The 26,389-nt window shown below is 45.4% G+C and overlaps 3 protein-coding genes across 4 annotated transcripts; 2 read left to right on the top strand and 1 right to left on the bottom strand.

Moving 5' to 3' along the window:
- Positions 1 to 3,361: 3,361 nt before the first annotated feature.
- Positions 3,362 to 14,904, bottom strand: NUF2 (NUF2 component of NDC80 kinetochore complex). Its single transcript, XM_058808750.1, has 13 exons — positions 14,728 to 14,904; positions 13,673 to 13,747; positions 12,866 to 12,942; positions 12,652 to 12,713; positions 11,735 to 11,832; positions 10,900 to 10,973; positions 9,590 to 9,686; positions 8,624 to 8,686; positions 7,825 to 7,962; positions 6,832 to 6,972; positions 5,888 to 6,063; positions 4,368 to 4,503; positions 3,362 to 4,167 (listed from the first exon to the last, which is right to left on the bottom strand). Exons 1-13 carry the CDS (start codon positions 14,848 to 14,850, stop codon positions 4,018 to 4,020), a joined length of 1,410 nt encoding a protein of 469 aa, XP_058664733.1. The 5' UTR covers positions 14,851 to 14,904; the 3' UTR covers positions 3,362 to 4,017.
- A 1,887-nt stretch (positions 14,905 to 16,791) lies between these two features.
- On the top strand, positions 16,792 to 19,589 carry LRRC52 (leucine rich repeat containing 52). The gene is made up of 2 exons (XM_058808067.1): positions 16,792 to 17,410; positions 19,327 to 19,589. Exons 1-2 carry the CDS (start codon positions 16,792 to 16,794, stop codon positions 19,587 to 19,589), a joined length of 882 nt encoding a protein of 293 aa, XP_058664050.1.
- Positions 19,590 to 21,374: 1,785 nt separating this feature from the next.
- MGST3 (microsomal glutathione S-transferase 3) lies at positions 21,375 to 26,378 on the top strand. 2 transcript variants are annotated; one of them, XM_058808896.1, is made up of 6 exons: positions 21,375 to 21,437; positions 23,491 to 23,611; positions 24,389 to 24,462; positions 25,083 to 25,140; positions 25,811 to 25,883; positions 26,178 to 26,378. In XM_058808896.1, the coding sequence occupies exons 2-6, from the start codon at positions 23,495 to 23,497 to the stop codon at positions 26,291 to 26,293; spliced, it is 438 nt and encodes a 145-aa protein (XP_058664879.1). In that variant the 5' UTR covers positions 21,375 to 21,437; positions 23,491 to 23,494; the 3' UTR covers positions 26,294 to 26,378. The 2 variants fall into 2 exon arrangements, with proteins under 2 accessions (XP_058664879.1, XP_058664878.1); XM_058808895.1 differs by having other exon boundaries at positions 21,386 to 21,437; positions 23,488 to 23,611.
- Positions 26,379 to 26,389: the final 11 nt, after the last annotated feature.

Genomic DNA, 26,389 nt, shown 5'->3' on the forward strand with positions numbered 1-26,389 from the left:
TTGGAGCAGCCTGGGACAGTGGAAGGTGTCTCTGCTCATGGTAGAGGTGTTGGAACAAAATGAGCTTTTAGGTCCCTTCCAAGCCAAACCATTCCCTGATTCTATGACAATATACTCAGCATCCTTTGGGATCCCTGCCTTCTCTTACCACCCTTTCTTTGTAACTGCTCACCATGCAAGGGACCCAAAACTGAAAAAATTCTGCCTCTTCCATCCCATTTTACCCCTCCAAGGGCAGCCGCTCTTGCAAAGCCTGCTCAGAAGGCAGGGAGCAGAATCCATTTCCTCCCTGCTGTACCAGGATGGGGTCTCACATCCACTTTCTCCCTAAAACAGATGCTCCCTTTTTCGAGGAGAAAGTGGATTCTACATTTTTTGATTCTACATTTTTGAGACCAGGAGCCATCTCATGAACATTTGTGGTGCTGCCCACTCTCCCAGTTGTCCTGTTTGTCAGGCAAAAGCTGCCACCCTTCCACCTTCCTCCACAAGAAACTCCCCTGGCCACCAAGGATTCCCAATCCCCACAGCTGGGGCTTTTCAAAGGGCAGAACACCAGGCACAAATTAATCAGGTACAAATTGGAGTCAGGGACAAATTGGAGTCAGGATGCTTTGATAAACTCTCCAAACAGTCCCACAAAGTCTTCCACAGATCTCAGCAGGCTGCCCAGGATCAGCACACCTGGTAAATCCTCCCTACACACAAAAAGGTGTCTCTGCCTCATAAATTCTTCCTTTTCTGAGTGCTTTGGAACAGAACAGGGGCAGCCTGGGCTCAGGAACATCGTTCCCCATGGGGACCACCGTGGTGGAGTGACAGCACAGCCATCAGCAGGGATGTGCTCTGGAGGAGACAGGTAAGGCAAGAAATGGGCTCTGCATGCAAGAGTTAAACAGCAGATAGATTAGATCTCATCAGCTGAGTTTTCCAGGAAAAGCATTGTGTTGCTATGGAAACCCCAACATAACCTGGGTTTTCCCTCCTTTTGTTTGTTCATTTTCTACAAACACTGGCCTCTCCCAGTCCTCCCCAGGTGGACTTGCAGCTTGCAAAAACAGTGATTTTTTTTTTTTTTCCTTCTAATGCCCATTTCTCTTTGCAAGTACATTTTTCAGTGATTGCCTTTCTCAATATCACTGTCCCAGCCTGCAGACTCTCTCTTTGCAGTAAGGACTGGTTAATGTGCTGCCCATTCGAAACTCAGCTCCTGAACACCTTGCTGTCATTTCTTCATAGGGAAAAAGGGACAAAATCCTCATGGTAATAAAACTTTTCAGTGCAAAACCACATGGGAAGTTTATCTTGTCACACAGTTTCTCCATTTCCAGCATCTCAAGAAACAGCATTTCCTTTGGAAAAAGGAATTTTGCAGGCAACAAGAATTTGGATGTTCAGCTCCAAGTTTTCTCCTTGGTCTTATTCCCAGGTATCTCCAGCCTATTTGTATATAATATATATATAAAATAAATGTATATATATATAAAAGAAATGTATATAATGATACATTTATTTTACTGTATCATAATAAGGATTGCCTTTAATGAGCCTGATGGAAACATCAAGAGAATCTTTCTAAAACATGCAAGATGATACATACAAGAGACCTCAGCACACAAGTGCCTTTATCTGCCAGATTTCTTTACTCTGCATCTCACATCCTCATGATTTTCACACTCCTTCCTACTTCCCCTGCACAAATAACAGGGAACAGACTCCCAAGTGCAGGCTCCTTCCTCCAGAGCAGCTCCTACTTTGGCAGCATCAAGGGTGATATCCTTGGATGGAAATATATGTCAGTGAGTTTGAACTTGTAGCTTACCTGGTGCTGGCTGGTCCTAGGATTTATGGAAGCTGAAAAGCTGTTATCCTGAAGCTGAAGATTCAGCAGGTTTTCCTTTGGCTTCCTCAGCAGAGCTGTGGCAGGAATGGAACGTGAATCCAGGGCCACTCTCCGTGCCAACATCCCCACCAAGTGGCCAGCTCCCAGCTCATCCCTCTGTCCCAGCAGCTGAAAATGTGAAAATACAAACCTGGCTTGCCTGCTCTCACCCAAAACCTACAAAATCTGACTTTTGAGACAGCTCTGAAGATCCTTCCATAGTCTGGTGTAAAGGCAAGAGAGGAGTGATAAAAAGATTTCCTTCCATCCCTTAAAAGGTGTCCTGTTAACCCATTTCCCACCTTAGCCACTGTTATTTTTTCTGCTTGCAGAATTTAAAAGCTTGTGTACAGATAGATTACTGTTAATAACTCCACACATTTCAAACAAGTGTGGCCAGCCCAACTTCCTGCAAGCTTTATGTGTTATATGAAATACTAAAGTACATTAAAAAAAATTAACTACACTTTTAAACAGTAGCTAAAGCAGAAAGATTAGGAAAAGAAAAAAAAAAAAAAAAAAAACAAATAAGAAAATTTTGACAAACACTGCCCTCTTGAGGAAAAGGGAGCTGTATTGCCTCAGCAAAACCCTTCTCCCTTCTCTGCTCTCCAGGCCACACTAAACTTCCCCCACTGCCCTGCCATATGGCTCAAGGTGGGTAGAAGTATTTGACAAGCAGCAGTAGGAATCAATTCACACCTAAAAATCAATTATCTCTAGATACATCATACCTTAGTTATGATTTACAAGTATTCTAGGTACAAATAAGCAACATTGAAAGCACAAGAACCTATTGGAAATAGAAAAACACTTGATTTCCAGGTTTTTGTTTCTTCATGAATTGCAGCATTTTATTTTACCCAAAATCTCTGAGAGCAGGAACCAGACTCCAGCTTTTTCTTTGTCCTGCAAATTCCTCATCAGTGGGATACACAAGTATCATCTCTCTACCCTAAGGATCTTGATCTGCTGATTGGAATAATCCCCTGCAGTATCTGTTGGAAGTTTTTGGGAATATCTCATTCCCCAAACAGTTTTTATAAGGAAGGAGATGCTACTGCAATATTTCAGAGTGCACTGGTGGCACTTGGGGACAGGGTTCAGTGGTGGAAGGGGCAGTGTTGGGTTAATGGCTGCATATCATCTTACAGGGCTTTTCCAACCTAAACAATTCTGTTACAATGGGAAAAAAAAAAAAAAAAAAAAAAAAAAGCTTAAAGCAAAACTTTAGAAGAGTCTGATGCCTCCATAAGAGTTTTAGAAGGAACAAGCACCTGCCCTTCCTAACTGACTTGCTAGCACTTCTAGAGATGAATTAAAATTTTAAAGATGGCTTGAATCATCCTCCTCCTTTCATCACAAAAGGCTGCTCATAGCACACATTCCTACAAATGCACAAAGCAACATTTTTCAGCTGAAACCTTATGCCAAGTCAGTTAGGGGAATGGAAAGACACAAGAGAAAAAGGGTTAAATATCTTTATTTTATTTTTTTCCAAATAATGAAAACCACTCACAAATTACGTACAAAACATCAATCTATATTTAAGAGCATCCTAACACAGACTGATGAACACAGATGAGGTTTCAATACCCCACAAAGCAGACACAATTCAAGCATAGAGAGTGTACTGTTAACTAAAATGATATTAAAATTATACTTCTGAGTATTTACAGTTACAAATATTTATGACGAGAGTAACTTGGCATTTAGATGGATGCTACTGCTCTGTCAGGATTTCATCTTAATTGAATAATGGTGGTGGAGCATCACCAGGTACTGACTTTTCTTGAACATTCAAGGCACCAGGTGTTCCCAGACCAAAATCTGCAGAACAGTTTCTACAAATGCAGGGTTCTGTCCAAAATGTTGAGCAGTTTGGTGATAGCAACACCTGCAATATTACCACTAAAACCAAGTGCAGACTGAAACACCAGAAACTGAGTGTTTTCTTATCCACATCAGCAAGCTCATGACATCAGGATCAACCAGGAAAGCTAAACATGTTCTGACATAGTTTTGGAGAAAACTGGATTTGCCTGGAATTATTATCCCTCCCATGCAAAGCAGGAGCTCTTGAGTTCAGGTATGAACACAAACACAATGAAAGTAGAACACAAGTTCAGACAGGCTTAAGAATCATTTAGAGAAGATTGAATGCTGAACAGCCCTTCCCTTATTTCATCAATTTTTTCTGCTCTTGAGGCTGCAGAAGCCTTTACTGCCTTAAGGAGAGATTCATGACACTTGTCCACTACAGCCTTCAAAATTAGGTGTATTTCCTGGAAAGAGAAAATAAAAGGGAAAAAAAATCCATCAGCAAAGTTAAATCTTTATCAAGCACAATGTCAAGTAAGTAGTCTGGTGGACTCAAATGATTTCAAGGGTGTCTCATCCATGGCTTAAAAAGCAGCATTCACAGAAGACACTACAACAGGAATGTAAGAAGATTTTGGAGGGGTAAAAAAAAAAAAAACCTCACCTTGGCTTTTTTTGCTTTTTCTTCAGCATCTTCCTTCAGCTGCTCAATTTGGTCCTTTTTCTGTTTGATTTCCTTGCGAATGGCCATAACTTTGTCACACACAGCACCCCTCTTCTCCTGGACTTTGTTGAAATGTCTAAAAGTGACAGAAAAAAAAGTTAGTATTGAGCCTTTTGACTCATTCCAGATGGAACTGAAGCCCACCACAAGCAAACCTTGCATTTTATGAGCATAAAACCAGCAATGATAAATAGAATTGACTTTCTCAGAAATTAATGTGATTTTTAACCTAGAACAACTTAGGTACAAGAAGTGAAACTCCTACTTAGCAGGAGCCCATATGCACCTTCCCACCTCAAGGGAACAGTCAGGACATTTCTTTTATTCACCAGCAAAAACTCTTTTCTTCAACCAAGGTTACCTCCCTTCCCCTCTTCCTTATCAAAGCATTTAATTTTATCACTCAAGGGAAATACCTGACACATTAAAAACAGGCAGCAACTTTTGATGAAAAGGAGCATAAAATTATGTTGCTTTCATTGCTAAATTAAAAGCTGCTTCTCACAGAATCATTTAAGTTGGGAAAGACCTCTTAGATCAACCTATGAACACCCCCTTGTCACTTTGACCATGGCTTGGTCTTTCCTTGAACACCTGCAGAGGCAGTGACTCCACACCACCCTGTGCAGCCCATTCCAAGGTCTAATCACCTTTCTGTCCAGAAATTCCTCCCAATGCCCAACCTATTTTCCTCCCAAATAATTTATTTTAGCTGGCACAATACAATAAGTGCCACTCTGCACAGCAACCTCAAGCCTGACTAAATCTTACTTGATTTTCCCATCCATGTGCAAGCAGCTCCCTTCCATCACAGCCAATAATGTTCCATACTCCCTTTCCTCTCTATCTGTGTAGATGAAAATTGTTTAAAAATCAATTTTCTCCCTAAAAGCTCAGCACTAAGCTCACAGTGAAGCCAGGACCTTCCAGGGCTGCAGTTTGGTGCTGCCTTCAGCATATGGGAGGAAGGAAGAGGGGCTGAGAGGCTTTGATCAAATGACACTTTTCCTTTTGTTTTAGAAGCATCATGTCAGGATAATGCTCCTCTGAGATGCGAGCCCCATTTCCCCATGGGTCTTGAACATCTTTGCTAATGAGCAAAAGTGGCAAGGGAAATTATGAAAAATTCATGAAAGGCAAATGGGGCTTTGTTGAAGTCTGATAAGTTGGAAAATTATCCCAATGTGACATTCTCTTTAAGAAGATAAAAGAATCAAGAATAAGCATTATAAATTAAATTAGTGCTCCAATAAAAGAATTGCTGTCAAGTCACATTGCAATTATTGATTTGAGACCCCAAATCCCTGCCTGCAGCATATTCCTGGTCCTCATACAGAGCTGTCCCACACTGCTCGTCTTCCCCTCAGTGCTAAGCTGTGTGTTTGCAGCAGCCATGGACTTTGGCAGCACATAACAAAGACATAAAGCAGCAGCAGGCAGAAACATCAGCCCCTCCATACTCGAGCACGGCGCACTTGTGCAGCTCAATATCTTCATGCATCTTTTTGAGCTGGATCTCAGCTGTAGCCAGCTTCTCACGTTTTGCAGTCACCACTCTCTTCAGGGACATTTCATCTGTGTTGGCCTTTTTCAGCTCTACCTGAGAACTCTCAAGTTGGTCCTCCAGGTTTCTGATCTAGAGTACAGAAGTATAGAAATAACTGAAATAGAAATAAATTAAATGGGGGCAGGAAATTATCAAGACAGCATAGCCTGTAAATGTGCTAAGATTACAAGTAGCTTTTTGAAGATTTGATTGCCAGTTCCCTGGTCTTTCTCTGATTATAAATACATCCAACTGGACAAAACCCCCTCCCCCAGGATGGCTTTCAGAAGTGACTGTGACTTCTGCTCTAGCTTTTTGCCAAGCCTCATTTGAACACATGCTATACAAATACCCCAAAAGACTCCATAACATTTTTCAATTGCTCCTAACAACTCCATTATCCCAAAACCTAGTGGCAAACAGCAAAGGACTGTATTGTGACAAACATTTCATCAGAGAATGTCTGGCTTAGCAATATTAATAAATTTAAAGGCACTTAAGACATGACTCTTCCTGAAGTAACCATTTTTTATTCTTAGTTTTCACTCTCAAGGCAGAAGAAACTCGATTTCACTTTTCTTTTCCCATCATTTCCTACCAACAACCCCAAGACAGCTCCAACTATTTTAGGTCAGGTTTCTATGGCAACAAAGCCTTTGACTATTCAAAGTGGTCAATAGCTAGTGCATAGTACATTAGCTAGTGCCACCCAGCAAAGCAGCAGCAATGTTTTACTGACATTTTTAAGAAAGAATTTGGAAACTTCAAAATGTCATTCTTTACAGCGAAAAGGAAAGAGGGGAACATTGCTTAGACATCAAATTTTCCCTAACAGGATATAATTTGGATAATACAGACCTCTGATAATACACTGGCCAGTCTCTCCACATTTTCTCCCTGCATTTCCATCTTCTTTTGGTATAACTGCAACTCCACTTGGCATGATGGCAGAACATCTACTAAATCTCTATAACGTTCATATCCCTCAGTAGCTTCTTGCTTTAAAGAGAGAAAAAGACTATCAATAAACAGCTTTAGAGTTCTTTTACATAGAATTAAAGCATTTTGAACTTTGAACCCTCCCCTCATTGTTTAAAGACACTAGAAGTAATATTTAAGAGATGGTGAAATGAGCTCTTCATAAAAAAATAAAAGGCATTTATTTGGAAGCACAGAAATAAAGGTGACATACAAGTGTTTTATACTGAATTAATCAGTAATCAACTTTTAGGGAAAAAAAAAAAAAGGAAGAAAAAAGCTGTGCAGTGAAGAAATTCTACACTGGTAAAACAAGAGTTATGTAAAGCTTCATACCTAAAATTACAGCAATTGAATTTACACCTTTGGAACAAAAAAACCCTTCAGAGGCAAAGTGCCAACCACTGAAGTGTGAGCAATCTCAAACCACAAAAATGAGTGGAGATTATAATTTAAAAAAGAATAAATAAATCTAGGAGGGAAGTCAGTGTTCAGCATATTAGTGAAGACAGCTATTGATTCCAGAAACAGTGAATAACAACAGAAGCATTATGAAACACATGTTCTAAATCCAAGGATATTTGGGAGCTGACAAAATATTGTCTCCTCTGGAGAGCAAACAGCCAAACAGATTCAAGAGTTCAACACCTGATTTTACAAGTGACTGCAATCTTGCTTTTCAAAAGGAAAAAACAGCCCATCAAAAATACACCAACCTTCAATTTTCTGAGGCTGTGATTTCATTTCAGACCAACACCTGTCCTGCTGGTGTTTCACCATCACTCAAGAAGCAGCTCTAGATGATGACAGTCCAGTAAAACATGCTTTTTCTAACAGAATACCTCCTTGTGTGGACAGAGGAGAAAACCTCACCTTCTCTTTCTTCAATTTCTTAATCTTCTCTTTCATCATCTCATTGTAACTTTTCCGTTCTTCTGGACTCTCTACAATTTTGGATTTCAGCTGCTCTTGTTCTTCTTTCAAAGCAGCCAGAGACACTTTGCACTCATTCTAGTTAATGACACAAACACTTTCACTATTAGTGATTAGGTGAACAAAGAGGAATTGTTTAGCAAGGTTTGCCATGATTTTATGACTAGACAGGTTATTTGTTGTGTAGTCATTCCTCATTAGGAAGTTCTAAAAATAAATTCCTCTAAACACCATTAACATCCCAAATCAAAGCAATCAACAGCCAATTTTGCTTCCCACATTTGCTTAAAGGGGTGCAGAAGAACAGCAGCTAACTGGTGTTTTCCACCAAAAGCCTGCTAGCTAATCCTAGAATGGTTTGAGTTGGAAAAGACCTCCAAGATCATCTCATTCCAACCCTCTTCCATGGGCAGAGACACCTCCCACCAGACCAAGCTGCTCCAAGCCCCATCCAGCCTGGAATACTGCCACAAGCTCTCTCCCTCAGAACTCCTGACCTAGAGATACTGAGGCAGTGACTGCAGCATTCCAGAGCCAGCTCTGTCACCCTGGGAGAACAGCAACAAGTTCAAAACCTCCTGTTGTGCCTCATTAGCCCACTCTATGCATGCAAGGTAAACCCACAGCACCTCAGAGTTCCAGATTTCTAGTGACTTAATTCCAAGAATAATCTGATCCTAGAAAGAGAGATGATTTCTCAGTTGATCTGCAGCCAGCAGCCACACAGAGGTGTACTCACCAGTTTTTGGTTTCTCTCAGCAATATCTGCCTTCTTTTGAAAAGTCTCTTCTTGCAAAGCTGTCTGAAAAAATAAAAAAGCACCAAGCTTTCAACAAGCATCTCTAGAGCTGCTACCTGCCTTATCCTTTTTTATCATAGATCTGTCCATAGGAGAAATCCTATTTATGGGTCCTTTGGAATGTCCTAACCAGCAGAAAAAAATGCAATCTGTAAGATTTGGAAAGGAGAATATTGTCACCAAAACCATTGGAAGCACTGGGGAGGCAGCCAGCAGTGGGTAACTAGGAATAGGGATAAGAAATTGGCCATCCCTATTCTTATTGACCCTGGCAGATATTGTACCTCCACAACTTTTTTTGCCAGGGGCTCTCTTCTTCAGGGAAAAATATGATTTAACACAAAGTCCCAAATAATGGTCTAACACAAGGTTAATAATGCTAATAACAGAGACATGAGTTGACAAAACAAAAAAATCCTAACCATAGATTATTTTCTTTCTCCCAAAGGAGCTAAAAAAGTTATCCATGAGACCTGAGAGGAAAGTTTGCACCGCTGAAAAGTTACCCCTGCAGTTAACCCCATTCTTTTTGCCAGGCATTCCCTTGGGTTTCATTTCTTGCCATGGCCCACCTCCAGTTTCAATTCTTGGAATTGAAATAGAAAACAAAGAGGAACATCCCTGTGTTCCTGTTTGGAAGTGTGATGTGCATCTCCCTAGTCATTGCAGAAATGCATTTCAAAAAAAGAGTCAACTATACTTTTGTATTCCCCAAGTCTGATTTAAAGCACATTTCACATTCCTCACAGTGAAACAATGAGGGGCCCAACAGCATTTTGCTAAAATTACCATTGTTTTAAATCAAAAAAGTCTCTTTTATCCACTGAGTTAGATGGAAGAGAATAAAATAAAGAGAAGTGAGGGACCCACAGCAGGTTTTCAGAGAAATACAGAACAAGGTCCTACTTGTTTGCGACGATAGTCCTGCCTCAGCTGCTGCTCCAGCTCCCGAATGCTCTCTGTGAGCTGCTTGATCTCTGCCTCATGTTCAGCTGGGACTGTTCTGAGGGAAAAACAAAGATATTGGGCAGTTTCAGCATCATTATAGGCCAGTCAGAGTACAGCAGATAAAACAATCACTGCCTCCACAGAGTTTACAGCCAGCAACTTCAGTAATCAGTGCAAGACAGTCTCAAGTGAATATATCTTATTTTGCTTTGCTTGTAAGATTTTGCAGTTGAAGCATAATCTAAAGAGATATTTTGGCAAGAAGTGACAAAAACATAAAGGACTAAGTTTAAATATCATGTTAAGCAAAGCATGAGGAAGTACAACACTCCTACCAATTTTGGTGGTGACTTTCATTTATGAAATTTGCATATTATCTGTCATACAAATAATTTATATTAATGCAGACCTATCCCAGCTAGGGAACCCCCTGTGTAGCACACACCAAAAGCAGCTGTCAGAAAAAAAAAAAAAAAAACCACTTTGTTTTGAAAGCTCTCTTGGAAACCAGCCATTTCTTCATCCTATTATCCACAAGCAAAACCAAAACTTAATGGTGCAAAGACACAGGCAGTAGGGCTAAATGGCCCGAAAAACAGAGACTGTGGCAAACATGTCAAATAACTAAGGAAGACAACTTTACTCATGTATTAAGTTAAAGATGAGCTTCCTCCAGCTGTTGAAGGGATAAAGACACATCACTAAAAAGCTAAGTAAGAGCAAAAAGTTTCAACCTAGTTCTCCACACACAAATACAGGATTCCCTCAATGCAACCATACACTGTAAATGTTTTTGGGGTGTTTTGTTTTTTTTTTCTGCCAGCAGGGAATAAACCCCCTCAGCTCCCTCTCATCAGACTTGTACTCCAGACCGTTGCCAGCTTCATTGCCCTTTTGTGGACACACTCAATGTCCTTGTTGCAGTGAGGGGCCCAGAACTGGATGCAGCACTCAGGAAGCGCCACAGGGGGATGGACACTGCCCCGTGCTGCTGGCCACACCTGCTGATGTGGCCAGGTGCCATTGGCCTCCTTGGCCACACTGCTGGATCTTGTTCAGCTGCTATCAGCCAGCACCCCCAGGTCCTTTTCTGCTGAGCCACATTCCAGCCCCTCTTCCCCAAGCCTGTAGCATTGAACCAAGTTATTATGACCCAGGAATGGGGCTCTGCACTCAGACTTGTTGAGCCCCACACAACTGGCCCACTGATCCAGCCTGAGCAGGAAAGGCAAGCAGAGCATTTCACAGTGCTCACTCCACACACTCACTTCAGTTTCTCCAGCTTCAGTGTTGCCTCCTGATTCACAGCCTCCAGGTGTTGTTTTTTCTCCATAGCTAATTTCTGCAAGTTAAATATTTAATTTTAGAGAAGTGTGCTTTCTCTCTGGGCTTCTATTAGAGCCTTGCTCATTGTTATTTCACATGAAATGCGCCATCTCTCAACTACTGAGATGTTCAGAACAGAAGCCACCTACAACCCAACTTTTCTCAAAATGGTACAAGGAGTCAATCCTTCACTTACCAGGCTGAAGTATTCAATAATTTATTGCAAGGGGAAAGATATATATATATGTATATATATATATACACACATATATATGTGTATGTATATATATATATACACACACATATATGTATATATATACACATATATATACATACATACATATATATATATAATATATAATACATAATACATACAATATACATATCATGTTATATTCACTATATTTTATATTATACATAAATAATGTATAATAGATAAAATATCTACATTATATATAATATTTTATATTATGCATGATTGTTACGATATATAGTAATAATAATGTATATAATATAAAAATATATATTATATAATATATATCATTTATATACATATGTAGTATTTCTTTTTCTCCCCAATATATTGGAGGGGAAAAAAATCCCTTTCAGAAATACCCAAAGTAATAATCAGTACCTTCCTGAATTACTTGGCTACATTTAACATCCCAACATGCTACAAAAGCCTGAAGTTAAAGCACAATCTTCATGCTCTTGGTTCTAGGTTAATATCAGTTATACTTTTATAGGTGTTTGAAATAAATCAGCATCTAATCTTACATAGCTCTGTTGCAGCTCCAAGTAGGCCTCACGCCGGAATTCCCTGAAGTTCACAAAGTTGAGGATGCCACTCAAGAAGCGAACTGTCCTCTTGGTCTCTGAAACAGGAATTGCACTGAGCTGGTTTCCAAAAGCATTGCAATTGCTTCCAAAAAGTTGGGCCAAGTGTAATTCAAGGAGACAGAAATTACAAAACACAGTCCAAATTAGTTCTTCCCCCACTCAGCTTGCAAAGATTTCAGACTACACAAAACCAGCACCAAGCTGGTTACCAGCACTTAGCAATTCTGTGTAATTTAACAAATGAATAGTGGCACCTGGGAGAAAAGGCTGTTAACACACCAGCCTCCCATTCCAAGAAAAGCCAGAGAGAAAGAGTGTCAATCTTGAACTGCAGCTCTGAAGAGAGAACCTCTCTGTAGCTATCAGCCAAACTGAAGGCAGCAATTTGAACTGCAGGGACTTTCTGTCTTTATTCCAAGCAAACTTTCTGAAAGAGGATTACAAAAGCTTTGAATGTCTTAGACAAGACAGATTCAGAAGTGAAAGATTTCTTCAGAGCAGCATTTTCCAAGCTGTCTGTGTTGTGGCAGAATCACAATTGGGTATTGAAAGGAGTGGAGCACAGGCATAAGATATCCCAAAGCATTCCAGGGTAATTTTCATCCCCATCTATTATTACACTGTCACAGCCCATCTCCAGACCAGCAGCTCAACAGATTCACAGCATTCAAAGCTGCCCTGAGTTACTGACTGCACCAGCCCACATAAGGAATAAGAGCTGTCTACTAGAAGCAGCTTGTTTAAGGGCCAGAAGAGCAGCCAGAAGGACATTTCTCCACACTAGACACCCATCTGGCTACGCCCAAGGAGAAAAAGCACCCAGGAAACACAAGGATTACAAGGCACTTGCTTACTTGGGCTTAAAACATCAGCAATTTGGAAGTCATTGATCCGGCACATGGGCAGCAAGCGTTCCCTGCAAAGAGAACAAAACACAACCTCAGCTGCAGTGATTTTTGGTGACCATGGCTCTGTTCTTGTCCTGTAACCATTTGCTGCAAAATAGATCTTGTCCTCTCCTCCCAGAGCATCTGCCCAGCAAGCACAAGGCAAGCATCTTCTACTTACATGTGGATATACAAGTTACAGACAGGCAGAAAGCCTTCATGGATCTGTGGGTACATTATGTCAACGTTGAGGGGCATCTAAAGAGTAAAAAGAGAGTCAGTGCATAAGTAGAGAATACTTAAAAATTATGCAGCATTTTCCACAGCATAAAATAATCCCAATAGATTAAGAACACTGAGGATGATCTTCCCACCTACAGGAAAAGGATATTAAAGGCTGAAAATGTCAACAAAGTAAATAGCACACTATTTTAAGGGTCAACTTTGGCTGGAAAAGACAAAAAAATACAATAATAACTAAAGCAGCAGCATTACAAACTCAGGAACTTAATCTAAACTCTGTTTTATTTTCTTCCTCACAGCACAGCATGGCAGCTGCTGGCACTGCCTGGGAAGAACAGAGTTATCTTGTGCACATAATACTGCTCCCTTTCAGTTTATCCAGAAAAGCCATGAGACAAAACTATTTAGTCTCACATTCAAGGATCAGTTCTTGTCTACCAGAGACAGTAGGTAAATTAACTGTTGGTCAATTTAGGTATCAGCCTCTCCTCACTTTCCTCTCAGTTAATGGAGGAGTAGAGATGATAAAATATAAAAAACAATATTTACATTCTTTTCAGATCAGTCCAACCTCCTCTGTCAGGAGTCCAGTATGGATTTTCAAGGCAAGGTGTCCCTCCAAAAGCTTGTCCACTCCTTCCTGGACCTTACAAACATTTCTGGCATCCTTGGCATCCCAAAGAACAGGTAAATCAAATATTTTTTTCCTTTCACATCCCACCACCCCTGCCACAGGCAGCCCTACCACATAGGCGTGCTCCAGTCGGATCCCACACACTTTCTGCAGGATTCTCAGGTAAATCAGGTGTAAAACTTCAAGCTGCAGGAAGAGAGGACGTGAATCAGGATTCCATGTTTGATTACTCAGGGCTGCCAGGCCAGGCCATGAAAGCATTCAGCTTTTAACACATGAAGGCTGAATTCACTGACCAACCAAGGCAACCAAGTTTCCCTTTCAACATTTTGCAGTTCAAGCATTATTTGCTGATAATTCAGTTTTAAGGGGCAGCAGTCAGCTCAGGCAATTACAGCCCTGACTGTGTGTTTCTGGCATTGGTTTCCACTACACTGCTGCTTGCTGAGCAGTATCCAAACCAAACAATGCCAAAAAACTTAAAAAAGGTCACAGAAATGATAATCCTGTAGCAACGAGTGCCCTTCGTTAATTACTAAAATTAAGATGAAAAAAAAATCACCTACAAGCCATACAATTACTCATTAATAGCACTAATCAGTGATCAATTTTGCTTCTTAAAAACCATCTAAACAAACAGGGCCAGACCCCTCTCACCGCAGGCTCATAAACAGGCAACAACATCACTCAAGAGGCATCAACTCTGCTTTAAAGCCACTTTTCTTCACTCACTAACACTAAACGCTCAGAGTGATGAAAGGGGGTGAAGCAGGGAGGGGTTTAAAAGCACTAAATGGATCCGAAAGATGTTTGAACTATTTTGAGCTCCTGGGGAAGACAGGCCATGCGCTGCTTAAACCTGAAGTTAAAGCACAACCTTCACGCTGCTAATTCTAGGTTAACATCACTTATACTTTTATAAGCATCTGGATTAAAACAGCACCTAATCTTACATAGCTCTGTTGTAGCTCCAAGTAGACCTCACGCCGGAATTCTTTAAGTTCACAAAGCTGACAGCACTGAGCTTCCCAGCGAGGCCCGAGGAGAGCCCCGAGCCCACCCCAGCCCGTTCCACCCAACCCCGCGGTCTCTCGGGGCGGCCCAGCGTGCCCGTCCCACACGGGAGCCGGCGGGGCCCGGAGCCGCCCCGCGCCCCCCTCACGCACCCTGGGGTTGCCGAACACGTCGCCCTTGACCAGGTTGCGGGCCTCGGCGCCCTCCAGGATGTGCGAGCGCAGGTAGCTGATGATGTCGTCGGGGCTGTAGCGAGGGAAGGTCATGGTCTCCATGGCGGCGGTGGCGGCGGCAGGGACGTGGCAGGGACACGGCAGTAGCGGTGGCGAAGACACGGCAGGGACACAACGGCGGCACCGCTGCGCGCCCGCTGCTTGAATCCTTCACGCCCCGCCCCCGCACCCTCGCTGACCTATCAAAGATCGTATCGTCATCGGGAGGCGGGGCTCAGCGCGTTCCCGCCCTCTTCTAACCTATCAGCGGCCGCGGTGTCGTGGTGGGCGTGGCTTGGCAGGCCCCGCCCCGGCGCGGCCGTCGGCCGTGAGGGGAAGGGCGAGGTGAGGCGGCGCTGTCCCTGAGGCGCTGTCAAGCGGGGCTGGCACGGCCTCTGCAAGAGTCATAAAATCCCTGGAAGGAGCGTTAAAGTTCACCTCGTTTTCCGTCTGATATGAGCAGGGGCACCTTCCACTATCCCAGGTTGCTCCAAGCCCTGTCCAGCCTGGCCTTTGACACTTCCAGGGGATGGGGCAGCCACAGCGTCTCTGGTCACCCTGTGTCTCATCACTTTCCCAGGGGAGAATTTCTCCCTAACATCCACTCCAAACCTGCCCTCTTTCAGTCTAAAGCCATTCCCCTTGTTCTTTCATTACCTGCCCGTGTAATAAGTCACTCTTCCTCCTTTCCAAAAACCCTTTGGATGAGGTCTCACCATAATCCTCTCCAGGCTGCACAGCCCCAGCTCAGCCTGTCCCCATACCAGAGTTACTCTAGCCCTCTGAGCATCTTCATGGCCTGTCTGGACCTTCTCCAACATCTCCACATCTTGTGCTGAGATCCCCAGACCTGGACACCTACTCCACATGGGATAAAACCTCCTGGCTCCTGGAAGGAGGTTTTATTCCATGTGGATGGGATGCCAGCCCAACATTGCACAGGACTCTCGCCTAACCAGTACCACCCCTTGCAGTGTGACACTGTGAAAAACGCCAACCACTTGTTTTTAAAATTTCCAAAGTTTAATAGTAGTAAAATGGTTATGAAAATAGTAATATAATTAGAGTAATAATAATTTGGACAATTTGGATTGGGACAATATGAGGCAATAAAGAGTTACGAACATCCAGGAACCTTTTTCTGGGTAAAATAAGCCCCAAAAAGGACCCACGCTAACAGAGGATTAACCCTTAAAACCAACAGCCTGTTGCATATTCATACACCTCATCCATGATATATAAATTCCATTCAAACACAGGATTCTGTCTGGTCAGAGTCAGCTTCTTCCTCTTAATCCTGATGGTGTCTCCAGGGCTGAGCAAGGCAGGAAGAAGTTCATTTCTTCTGATAATGGAGCAATAAATTCTCTTTCTCTGAAAGATTCAGGTGTCCTGTGGTTGCTATCTTGCTACAAGTCCTTTCTTTAGAAAAAAAAATACCTTACATAGCATAGTTTCTATTTTAACCTTATATTATAACCTAAAACTATATCTACCACACTACTTAAGAAAATTAACACAGCATAACTTTCTAACATAGCACATACAATATTTGAATACTTGTGAAAAGCCAATCATAAAATATGCATTTTTCACAATATCATTTCTGACAAAATTTGGGCTGTTCACACTCTCCCCACAAAGTTCCGATGCTCCCACACCACGCACAGCTTCCCACACCTCCACCCAGCTGGAAGCAGGCCAGCAAGGTCACAGCAGTGTCCCCAAAAGCAGGCAGCTCCTGCAAGCCACTGACATCACGGAGGTGTCACCTGGCACCGAGTGTGAGACAGAGACGCTCCAGCCACCGTTCTGCACTTGCCCATGTAAAAGCCAGGCTCGGTTTCCAGCTGGGCACTCTGCCAAGGGTTCAGGTGAGCCACAGAGTGCTTCCCGACAGCCTTGCAGCTGGGCACCTCCTCGGCATGGCTGGGAGGGCACTGCAGCTGCCATAGGGCTGCCTGCACTCCATGAAGGGCTAAGCAGCCTGGAAGGTCTCAAACCATGTTTCCTTCAGGTAGCCCACGGTCCCTGAGCCTCGTGTTTCTTCTGGGGATGGCATCCCAGGGGATCAGCTGTCCGAGCAGGTGTAGCTGTCAGTACCTGGAGGTGAACTGCACCGGGCAGCAGCTGCAGGAGTTCCCTGTGGACATCCCTCTGGACACCAGGCAGCTGATTCTGGCAGCAAACAACGTCTCGTACCTGCCACCAGTGGAATTGAGCTTCCTGGCTGATTTGGTCTATCTGGACTGCAGAAAGAACCTCTTGGGGGATGACCTGGATTTCACTTTCATTGGCGTGGCCAGGCTTGTCTATCTCGACCTCAGCTTCAACAACCTCTCCCAGGTCACCTTCAGCACCTTCTCCCACCTCCTCAGCCTGGTGGTACTGAAGATCTCGGACAATCCCAACCTTGTGGCCATCGAGAAAGATGCTTTTGCCAACAACACCTGGCTGAGGCACCTGGATGTGAGCCGGACTGGCTTGACCTTCCTGGACACCAGCACCGTCCGGGACCTGCCAAACCTGAGGCTCCTGGGGCTCAGTGACAACCTGTGGCACTGCAACTGTTCCTTTTTGGACTTCATCACCTGGATGATGGAGAGCGATGTGCATTTTCCAGGTGAGGGTTGTGTGAACACAGATGTGTGTGGAACAGAGAGAGCCCTCTGTTCTCCTTCCCAAAAGTTCAGTTCACTGCATGCCATTTTCTGCTGTCACACAAACCAGGGATGGGAGCAGCTGGGTTACACACATGAAAAATCCCTCTTGTTCACACCCCAAAGGTGTAGTGTGCAGCTGGGACAATGCTGCTTCCCAAAAATACCTGGATCCAGCCTCAGGTGTCCCTGGGGGCACAGCACCCCAAGGCTGCAGCACCAAGAATGAGGATTCTCACACAGCTCTAGGGAGATGTGCACTGGGAAAATCATTGCTGTGAATTTCCTGCCTTGTCTCCACCCCAAAGTCAGCAGCTGCCCTTCATATTGAGAGATTCTATAACTGGGTCTTGGAGAGGCTGAGGCAGGGCAATCACCAGTTCCCTTTCCCATAAAAACACTGGTCCCAAGGGTGATATTTTGCTTTGCAGCTGCAGCACATGGACTTAGCTTTTCCAGACTGGAAAGAGACGCAGCACAGCAAACATGAACAAGAAAAGCTTTGGTTTCAGTAATGCAGGGCACAATGGTGAGAGAGAGCTGCAAGAGACAATTGGATGAGAAAGTCTGTCCACTGAATAAGAAAGGGCTACAAAAGAGCCCAAGGGGAAAAAAGGGAAGGGCAGCTGGAAGCTGGTGTTAGGACAGAACTGAATTAAAGATGTCTCAGTGTCTTTATTAGATGTAGTAAGCTCCTTATAGACAATAAAGGGTTTCTTTTTCCACATACAGACAATTACGGGACAGTGGAATAAAGTACAGCTCTCAGCAGTGAGATTGGAGATAACCCACTGAACCCTGCAACAGGAGAATAAAGCTCATTGCAGGCTGCTGGGGAGGGGAGGAGTAGGAAAGGCAGCCTTAAACTGAGGGTTGTTCCAGGCCAAAGGGATACTGGGACAGAGCTCTGGAATCTGCTGCAAGCAGACCCCAGCCTGGCCTTTAGCAAGTCTCCTGACCTTCAGAAATGTTTGTGCATCAGAGTTTTGACACAAAGCTGCCCAAGTCTGGCTGCACTTGGGTGACAGAGAGATAAAAGCTCTTCAGTTTTACTCAGGGCCAGTGTCAAGATCAGCATGAACAACATCACTCAGCCATATACAATACAGTGTAATGCAATAAAAATCCCCCTCCACCACTCCCATTCCATCCCATGCATGGAGCAGCGCTCCCTTTCCCTCAGGCTCTTCCATCCTGTCCACCCAGGATGTCCCCACCACAGTGACCGTGTCTGTGGGGCTCAAAACCTGCAGAGGATGGCTGGGGGCACACCCTGCACCACACTGATCCTTCACTAACTTGAAAGGGAGCAGGCAGCATCTGCTTTATCACTGCAGATATTGCAATATGACAGGGAATGGTTGTTATTTCAGTGGAACTGAATCATTGATGAGTTGCCTCACAGAGCAGGTAAGGCTGTGCACGACTGCAAACCTTGTCAAACCCAGAGCAGCCTCATTATTCCAGCATCATTTAGGCTGTATCACTTCAGAAGGTGTTTGAGATTAAAAAAAAAAAAAAAAAAACAGCAAACACATGTGCTCTTATGTGAAGATGAAAGTGCTCAATCAGCAGAGATGAGGAGGGCAGGGACAGCAGTTTGCCACAGTGGCATAATCCAGTGGGCAATATAATCCTATGGAGCCAACACAGCAAAAAATATTCTGGCAGCCTGGGAATTGTGGTTTGGCAAGGGTTTAGCACAGGTTTGGCATGAGTTTGGCTGTCAGATTTTACCCAAGCCATGGGGAGGAGGGCATGAAGTCTGCAGCTATTTTTCAGGCCTTTAGCAAGCCTCCCATCATTTTTCTACCAGCACTCCTATTCATTAAATGATGATACAGGCTAGAGAGTCCTGCTTCTGCTCATCTCTCTGCAGATGCTGACAACATCACCTGCTACACCCCAGCAGGGCTGCGTGCTCTGAGGATGCCAGCAGCAGAGGCACAGCTCCACCTCAGCTGCCTGACCCAGCTGCACAAGCAGGATTATGTCTTTCTGGGCCTCGTTGGCTTCTGCATCTTCCTTGCTGGCACCATGGCAGCCTGGCTGGCCGGTGTCTGTGCTGTCATCTCCGAGGCCCATGCCTCAAAGGGAGAGGAAGAGGAGGAGGAGGAGGAGGAGGAAGACACAGCCATTTAGAATCAGTCCTCCTGAACTCCCATTGTGGGAACCAAAGGCAGGACCTTCCTACCTTCCTACCTTCCTGCCTGATTTCCCATGTTGTCCCACCCGGGATTTTTTTTTTTTTTTTTTTTTTGGGGGGGAAGTGAAATAAAACTGCAAGAGAAGGAAGTATCTGTGCTCCAGTTTCACTTGCTGTGCTCCAGTTTCACTTGCTGTTCTCTACCCAGTCTTCTGCCACTGGGACTCAGGATATTGGCAAAATGTTCATTTTGGGCAGGTGTGAGAGGTGTGCACAGTGCCAGGCATTTCCACTTCCACCCTACCTTGAGAACAGTAGGGACATAAGGACTGGCTTGAAAAGGTACTGAAATACAGGAGAGGTCCTGGCACTCTGCTGAAGCCAAGGAGGTCACCAGGTCCTTCCTGGCCAAAAAAGCCAGCAGGGCTTACAGGGATCAGCCTACACAGCTGGGGCCCCAGGGAATTACTGGATTGCTAGAGCCCCAGAGAATCCAAGAACTTCCTGCTTTGGAAAGGCAAAGAGATTAAAATCAGCACTTTTAGGAGCCCAGAATCCCACTGCTTTTTCCTTTTTTTCCCATTACACTGGTGACAGCAAAAGAACCCTCTGTGCTCCTGCAGTGCAGCCAGACTGCCTGTGCCTCCACTGTTGTATGAACTGGAAAGTCCAGCTATGCTTTTGTGTCACACAACCCTAAAACTGGAATGTTTTATAAAGTAAAAATATTGCTTACATGCTCTCCAAATGTTCTTGGAAATGGGCTGTATGTCCATACCAAAGTGTCAGAGTTGCATCCACAGGGAGATGTAAAATCCTTGTTACCACCAGCATTGGGAATTGCCAAGGGAAGTATCTGCTTACATGACTGTGAAAAATGTCAATCACTTGTCTTTAAATTTTTTAAAATGTATTAGTAATAAAATGGTTATAAAATAGTAATTTAATTAGAGTAATAACAATTTGGATAATTTGGATTAGGGTAATATGAGACAATAGAAACAAAGAGTTACGGACGGTCCAGGTACCTCTTTCTGGGTAAAATAAGCCCAAAAAAAGGACCCACGTTAACAGAGGATTAACCCTTAAAAGCAACAGCCTGTTGCATATTCATACACCTCATCCATGATGCATAAATTCCATTCAAACACAGGATTCTATCCGGTCAGTGTCAGCTTCTTCCTCTTAATCCTGACGGCGTCTTCAGGGCTGAGTGAGGCGGGAAGAAGTTCATTTCTTCTGCTAATGGAGCAATAAATTCTCTTTCTCTGAAAGATTCAGGTGTCCTGTGGCTGCTACCTCGCTGCGAGTCCTTTCTTTAAAAAAAATCTTACATAGCATAGTTTCTATGTTAACATTTTGTTATAACCTATAGCTATATTTCACACACTACTTAAGAAAATTAATACAGCATCAATTTCTAACATAACACATACAATATTCATTTTAATATTGTTGAAAGCCAATCATAAAATACGCATTTTTCACAGTGATCCAGCACAGCAACTCCACGTGTGAAACACTCTGCAGGGTCTGCTGAGCTAACAGGGGAAACCAGGAGATTTCAGCAAGCACGGGGTGAATTACCAAACCCTGAGCCATTAAACTGTAAACTGCGAATGGGTAATATGGCAGCAAGGGTACGGGGGAAAGGCCGAGGATACAGCGAACGCCTCAGCAATCCCCACCCCCTCTGCCCCGGCAGCACGAGGCCGAGCGCGCCGGGCCGAGCGCGGGCCCCGCCTGCGGGCGCTGCTGCTGAGGGGACGGGCCCGGCACCGCCCCCGCCCCGGCTCCCTCCTCATCCCGGCTCCGTCCCGCCGCCGCTCCGAGCCGCGCTGAGGGTGAGTGCGGGCCGGGGGGCAGCGGGTGCGCCCAGGAGCAGCTTGTCCTCATGGAAAACGCCGTGGACAGCTCCCCGCCGGGGGAGGCTGCGGGGGAAGGGGATGCGGGACGAGCAGGCCGGGCAGGGCTCGGCCCGGCCCCTTTTTGTCGCTCTGCCGGCTCGAAGGGCTGAGCTTAGATGGGCTAATCCAGTCCGAATCCACGCGTGGGGCTGCTCGAGGAGCCTTAAGACGCTTTGCTGACTCACAGCAGCTGCAGTGTTGTGGCAGAGTTGGGAAGGACCCTTTTCCTCCCGCTCCCAAATCTCGTGTCTGTGGCTCCCGATGGAAACATCGCAGGGTAAAAAGGGAGAAATTGAGTTTTGTGCACCGTGACAGCAAAGGCCTTGCGGCTGCGGGCAAAAGTTGTTGAAACGCTCCGGGCACCACAATCCGGAAAGGACCGTGGGAGTCCTGGTGACTTTGGAGTGATTTATATCGCACTAAATTACCAGGGCAAAGGCTTGAGGTACACTTTGATATCAGTCGTGTAAGAGTAGGAGTTTTATGACACACCCGGTTTAATGCTTTGCCGTGCTCTTTGCTCCCAAGATAAACCCCCAGATTATAATTTCCTGCTGGAAGACAAAATGCCCGGTTCTCCAGCAACCTTGTAATTTGAAGGGGGAAATGTGACCACCAACCTGCTCTACATGTTTTATTTTCAGTATGTCACCTGTCAGGTGCCAACCTCAATTACAGGTGCATGCAGTTGGCTTTTCTTCATTACTTCAGGGTTTTAATATTCTTACTGATAATTGTTTACCTCACTTGCCATGGACAGAGCCAGCTGCTGTCTTCACCTTGCTCCATCAATGATAATCCTTTGCAAATGAGAAATAAAACCCTGTGGTCCCCAAAGATCCCTTGTGAGGGGTGCAAGAGGAAGACTTTGCAGCAGTTCCCTGAGGTGGCCTGTTTTTCCCCACACTGACAGATTGTGCTGGTGGATCAGTGCAGGCAGGCACCAAAACCTCATTACAAACATCGTGGAGGCACCAACTGGGGTTTGATTGGGAGAATTATCTCCGTGCTGGAGGGAGCTCTCTGCTGTCTTTTGCTGGGCTGTGTCATGCAGCACCCTCCAGAGTGACCCAGACTGAGGTTTGGGGTTGTGCAGGATGGTTGTGGGGAAGGGCCCTTGTGTTCTCTGGCAGCAGAGAGGGAGCTGGAGTGAAGCAGGGCAGGCTTGTGGGGGCTGCTGAGCGGGGAAGAGTGAGAGTGTGGAATGTGGGGCACCATGGCAGAGGCTGCAGGCTGCACCTTCTGCCCCATGCTTCTGTCCCAGGCCTGCATGAGGGAGCACAGAACCATTAAACAAAAGCCACACAGGCCCTGGTGTCCCCTGGCCGCTGGTGCAGATGTCTGTAAATGCCAGGAGCTGTGTGTTGTTGGAGCTGTTCACCAGTTTGTGACTCTGAGAGGCTTCCTGGGAGCTGCAGGGCTGAGCATCAGTCATCTGGCCAGTGGCTCTACCCAAAAGTTCAGTTATCATTGCTGAGGTGCTGGGTTTTGTTAGTATTTTATATGAGGATGACCTCATATAAATACAATATAAATGTAATTAATCACTGATGTAGCCCAGCTCCTTCCAGCTCAGGGGATTTCTGAGCCAGGTTCTAACTCCCAACTTACCTTTTACTCCCAGGACTCGCCCAGTTTCCTGTTTAATTTGTGAGAAGTGCCTGCACTCACAATGTCCCTTGGCAAGGAGTTCCACAGGTGTGGTTCCCAGTGCATGAAGAAACATCTCTCTTTAGGGAACAGGCTGGAAATAAACTGACTTCATGTGGTGGCCCCTAGCTCTGGGGTGATTTTAAGCCTTGCTTGACAGGAACTATGCAGAGAACTCTTGCTTTGTGCAGGTACAGAAAGGTACAAAAGATACAAATTCCTTCTGCCAGTTCCCTGTGCTGGTAGCTCTTGGAGTCCAAGCTCAGCAACTCTTCCATGCACATATTTCATGTGTTGCCACTTCCCCAAGCATTCACAGTCTCCTTTTCTCTGGCAGCAGCACCATGGCTGTTCTCTCCAAGGAATATGGCTACGTCATTCTGACTGGGGCTGCCAGCTTTGTCATGGTCACACACCTCGCCCTCAATGTGAGCAACGCCCGCAAGAAGTACGGTGTGGAGGTGAGTGCTCTGTGGGGCATGGCAAGCTTGCTGACACCTTCATGAGTTTGGGGTGACTTGCTGACATGGCTCTCCAGAAAGCTTAACACACCTTGGGATTTGGGGCATCAGGTGCCTGGCACCAAGCTGAAAGAGTTTGGCAGCACTGATGGGCAAGAAACTGCTCTGCCCTTTTTCCCTGCAAATGAGACTTGATGCAGCACTAGGGGAAAGGGGTGGTAGTGGCACAAAAGTGACAGGAGGCTTTCTCAAACTCAGGGGGAACATGTGGGTGCTGTCACAGGTCTTTCAAGTGACCTTCCCTCAGCATCTGTTGGGGAGCCATTGTGGCAGGCAGAGCTGTGGGCTGGGTGGGGACAGCTGTGAGTCAGGCCCATGGCATACAGTGGCTGCTGTGCCACTTGGCTTCAGCACAAACCACTGCTCCTTTGCTCTTTCACCACTTCACTCATGGAAGTGACAGGCAGAGTGAACAGGAGGGCAGCTCCAGCTGCCTGTTGGGGAGATCCCATTCCTGCTGCATCAAGGCAGGATTGGAGCACGTGTAGCCAGTGTGTGTAGTGCACAGAGGGCTGGATTTGAGGCCTGGGGAAGCCTCTGCAGCCAGGCAGCAGCTCCAGGAAGGCAGTGACCTTGAACAGAGCCCCAGGGCAGGCACAGGCTCTAAGCTGCCATTGCAGGCTGGTCTTGCAAGCACCCAGGCAGCTCTGGGCTCCTGGGGAGAGGAGCTGCAGGCCTCCCTTGCTGAAGCTTTGCTGCTGGTTTATTTTTTGGCAGTACCCAACCATGTACAGCACGGACCCTGAAAACGGGCAGATGTTCAACTGCATCCAGCGTGCACACCAGAACACGTGAGTGACCCCTCTGAGCAGGGGCCTGGGAACACACAGGGCTGGGGACAGGGCCCATGGCCCCAGAGGTGCTGCTGCCTCTGCTTTGATCCAGGCTCAGCCTGCAGAGCTCAGCAGGAAGGCTGTGCTGGCTCCTTCCTATGCATTAAACCTTGGGATCGTGCTGTGAAGTTGTCTCCTCTTCCCCAGTTCCCACCAGTTCGCTTCCATGGGTAGATGTTAAGATGTGAGGAATCTTGTTTCCAGAAGGTTCTGATTTGTTGTGCTGCCCAGGTCTCCCTGGGGAGAGGCCCAAGTCCACCCAGCTGCTGTAGACAGGTTGCAGCAGCACATCAGAGGGGTGCTGGGAAGCACAACTCCTGGGGAATGGTTAGAGTGGCTCAGAGAACAAAATGGAAAGGGTGGGTGGGTGTCCTGGGAGAGAGGCACAGGCTGGGAGGAAGCCCCTAAAATTGTCTGCTCAGATCTCTTCTTTCCTCAGACACAGTGCTGAGCACAGAGACTGGTGATGAGCCCAAAATGCCCTTGGCAGGGAATGTTTGCAGTTTCTGCCCTCTTGGAGTTTTGTCTTTGTAAGCAGCCTGAGCACAATCACAACCTCCCCTCACTTTTATTTTCAGATTGGAAGATTACCCTGCCTTCCTGTTCTTTTTAGGCACTAGTGGAATCTACCACCCGGTAAGTGATGCAGGACTGTGCTCTGGCTCCCTGACCTGGGTAAGGTGGGGGGCAGGAGGCCAAGACAGACCCTTCAGTCGGCACATCACACTTAACAGCAGTGCCCCTTCTTAAAATGTAATTGTTGAAGGTCTCCTGCAGGAGAATCACAAGTAATAAACTCATTACTGCTGTTTCAGCTGTTAGAGCCCTTTCCCTAAAGGTGCCTCGTTAGACAAAGCAAAGCATTTGCAGCCTCCAGTCACTGAGTGGGAAGAATCCTTCAGGCCAGTTTTTCCAAGCCCTGCCAAAGGAAGTCAACAAAAGCCTGGATTATTTTTAACTGAGAGATGCAGACAACTTGGGAGGAGATAGGCCAAATCCAGTAGCTCTGTCTTTGCCATCAAAAGACAAATTAGGTCTTTCCTGAAGACAGACTCCTTTTCCAAGAGGGAAGGAAGCAGTGTAAACACATCTGGCAAATGGGAGCCACATTGGAGTGAGCTCTAAATGAAGAGTCAAGGTTGAAGTTTGGAACACCTGCTGGAGGCAGTGGAGCAGCAGCTGCCTCCACCATCCTGCTCCTTGCTTTGGCTAAGAAGCCAGGGGTAAAATGAGATTGAGCACCTGGTTGCCTGCACAACTTTGCTCAAGCCTCCAAAGCCTTTTAATTCTTCTCCTTTCTCTGCAGCGAGTGGCCACAGGGCTTGGCATGACCTGGGTCCTTGGGAGAATCATCTATGCCTATGGCTACTACACAGGAGGTAGGACTGTGCCCTGCAGCACACACTGTTGGCACTCAGGGCTCCTACAGTGACCTCAGGACTTTGCTCCCAGCCAGGTGTGGAGGAAAGGGTGCAGATCTACAGGCTGCCAGCACTGCAACATGCTCTTCCTGCTCCTGGGAAGAGCTCTCCTCCAGCAGGAATGTCTACCCTAAGAGGCCTGAGCTGTTTTGCTCTTGGGGTTTCCCTTTAGTTCTGCTCCCTCTTCACTCTCCAGGCTGGGCTAGTCTTTTAGTGAACTGACAAATTCTGAATTTTTTTTTTTTTTTCCAGAACCCAAAAACCGAAGGAGAGGGTCCTTTGCTTCCGTGGCACTCCTTGGGCTGGTGGGCACAGCTGTCTATGCAGTCTATGAGCAGCTGGGCTGCCAGTTCGTCTGCAGATGCTAAAGGGACTTTTCTGTTTTCTTTTAGAACACTTGGCTTCCTGTGGTTTTTTTCCTTTTCTTTCTCAATAAAAGGAAGTTGTCCATTCTTTAGTTTCAT

This window comes from Ammospiza caudacuta, chromosome 7 (genome assembly GCF_027887145.1).
Source record: "Ammospiza caudacuta isolate bAmmCau1 chromosome 7, bAmmCau1.pri, whole genome shotgun sequence".
NCBI classification, from domain to species: domain Eukaryota; kingdom Metazoa; phylum Chordata; class Aves; order Passeriformes; family Passerellidae; genus Ammospiza; species Ammospiza caudacuta.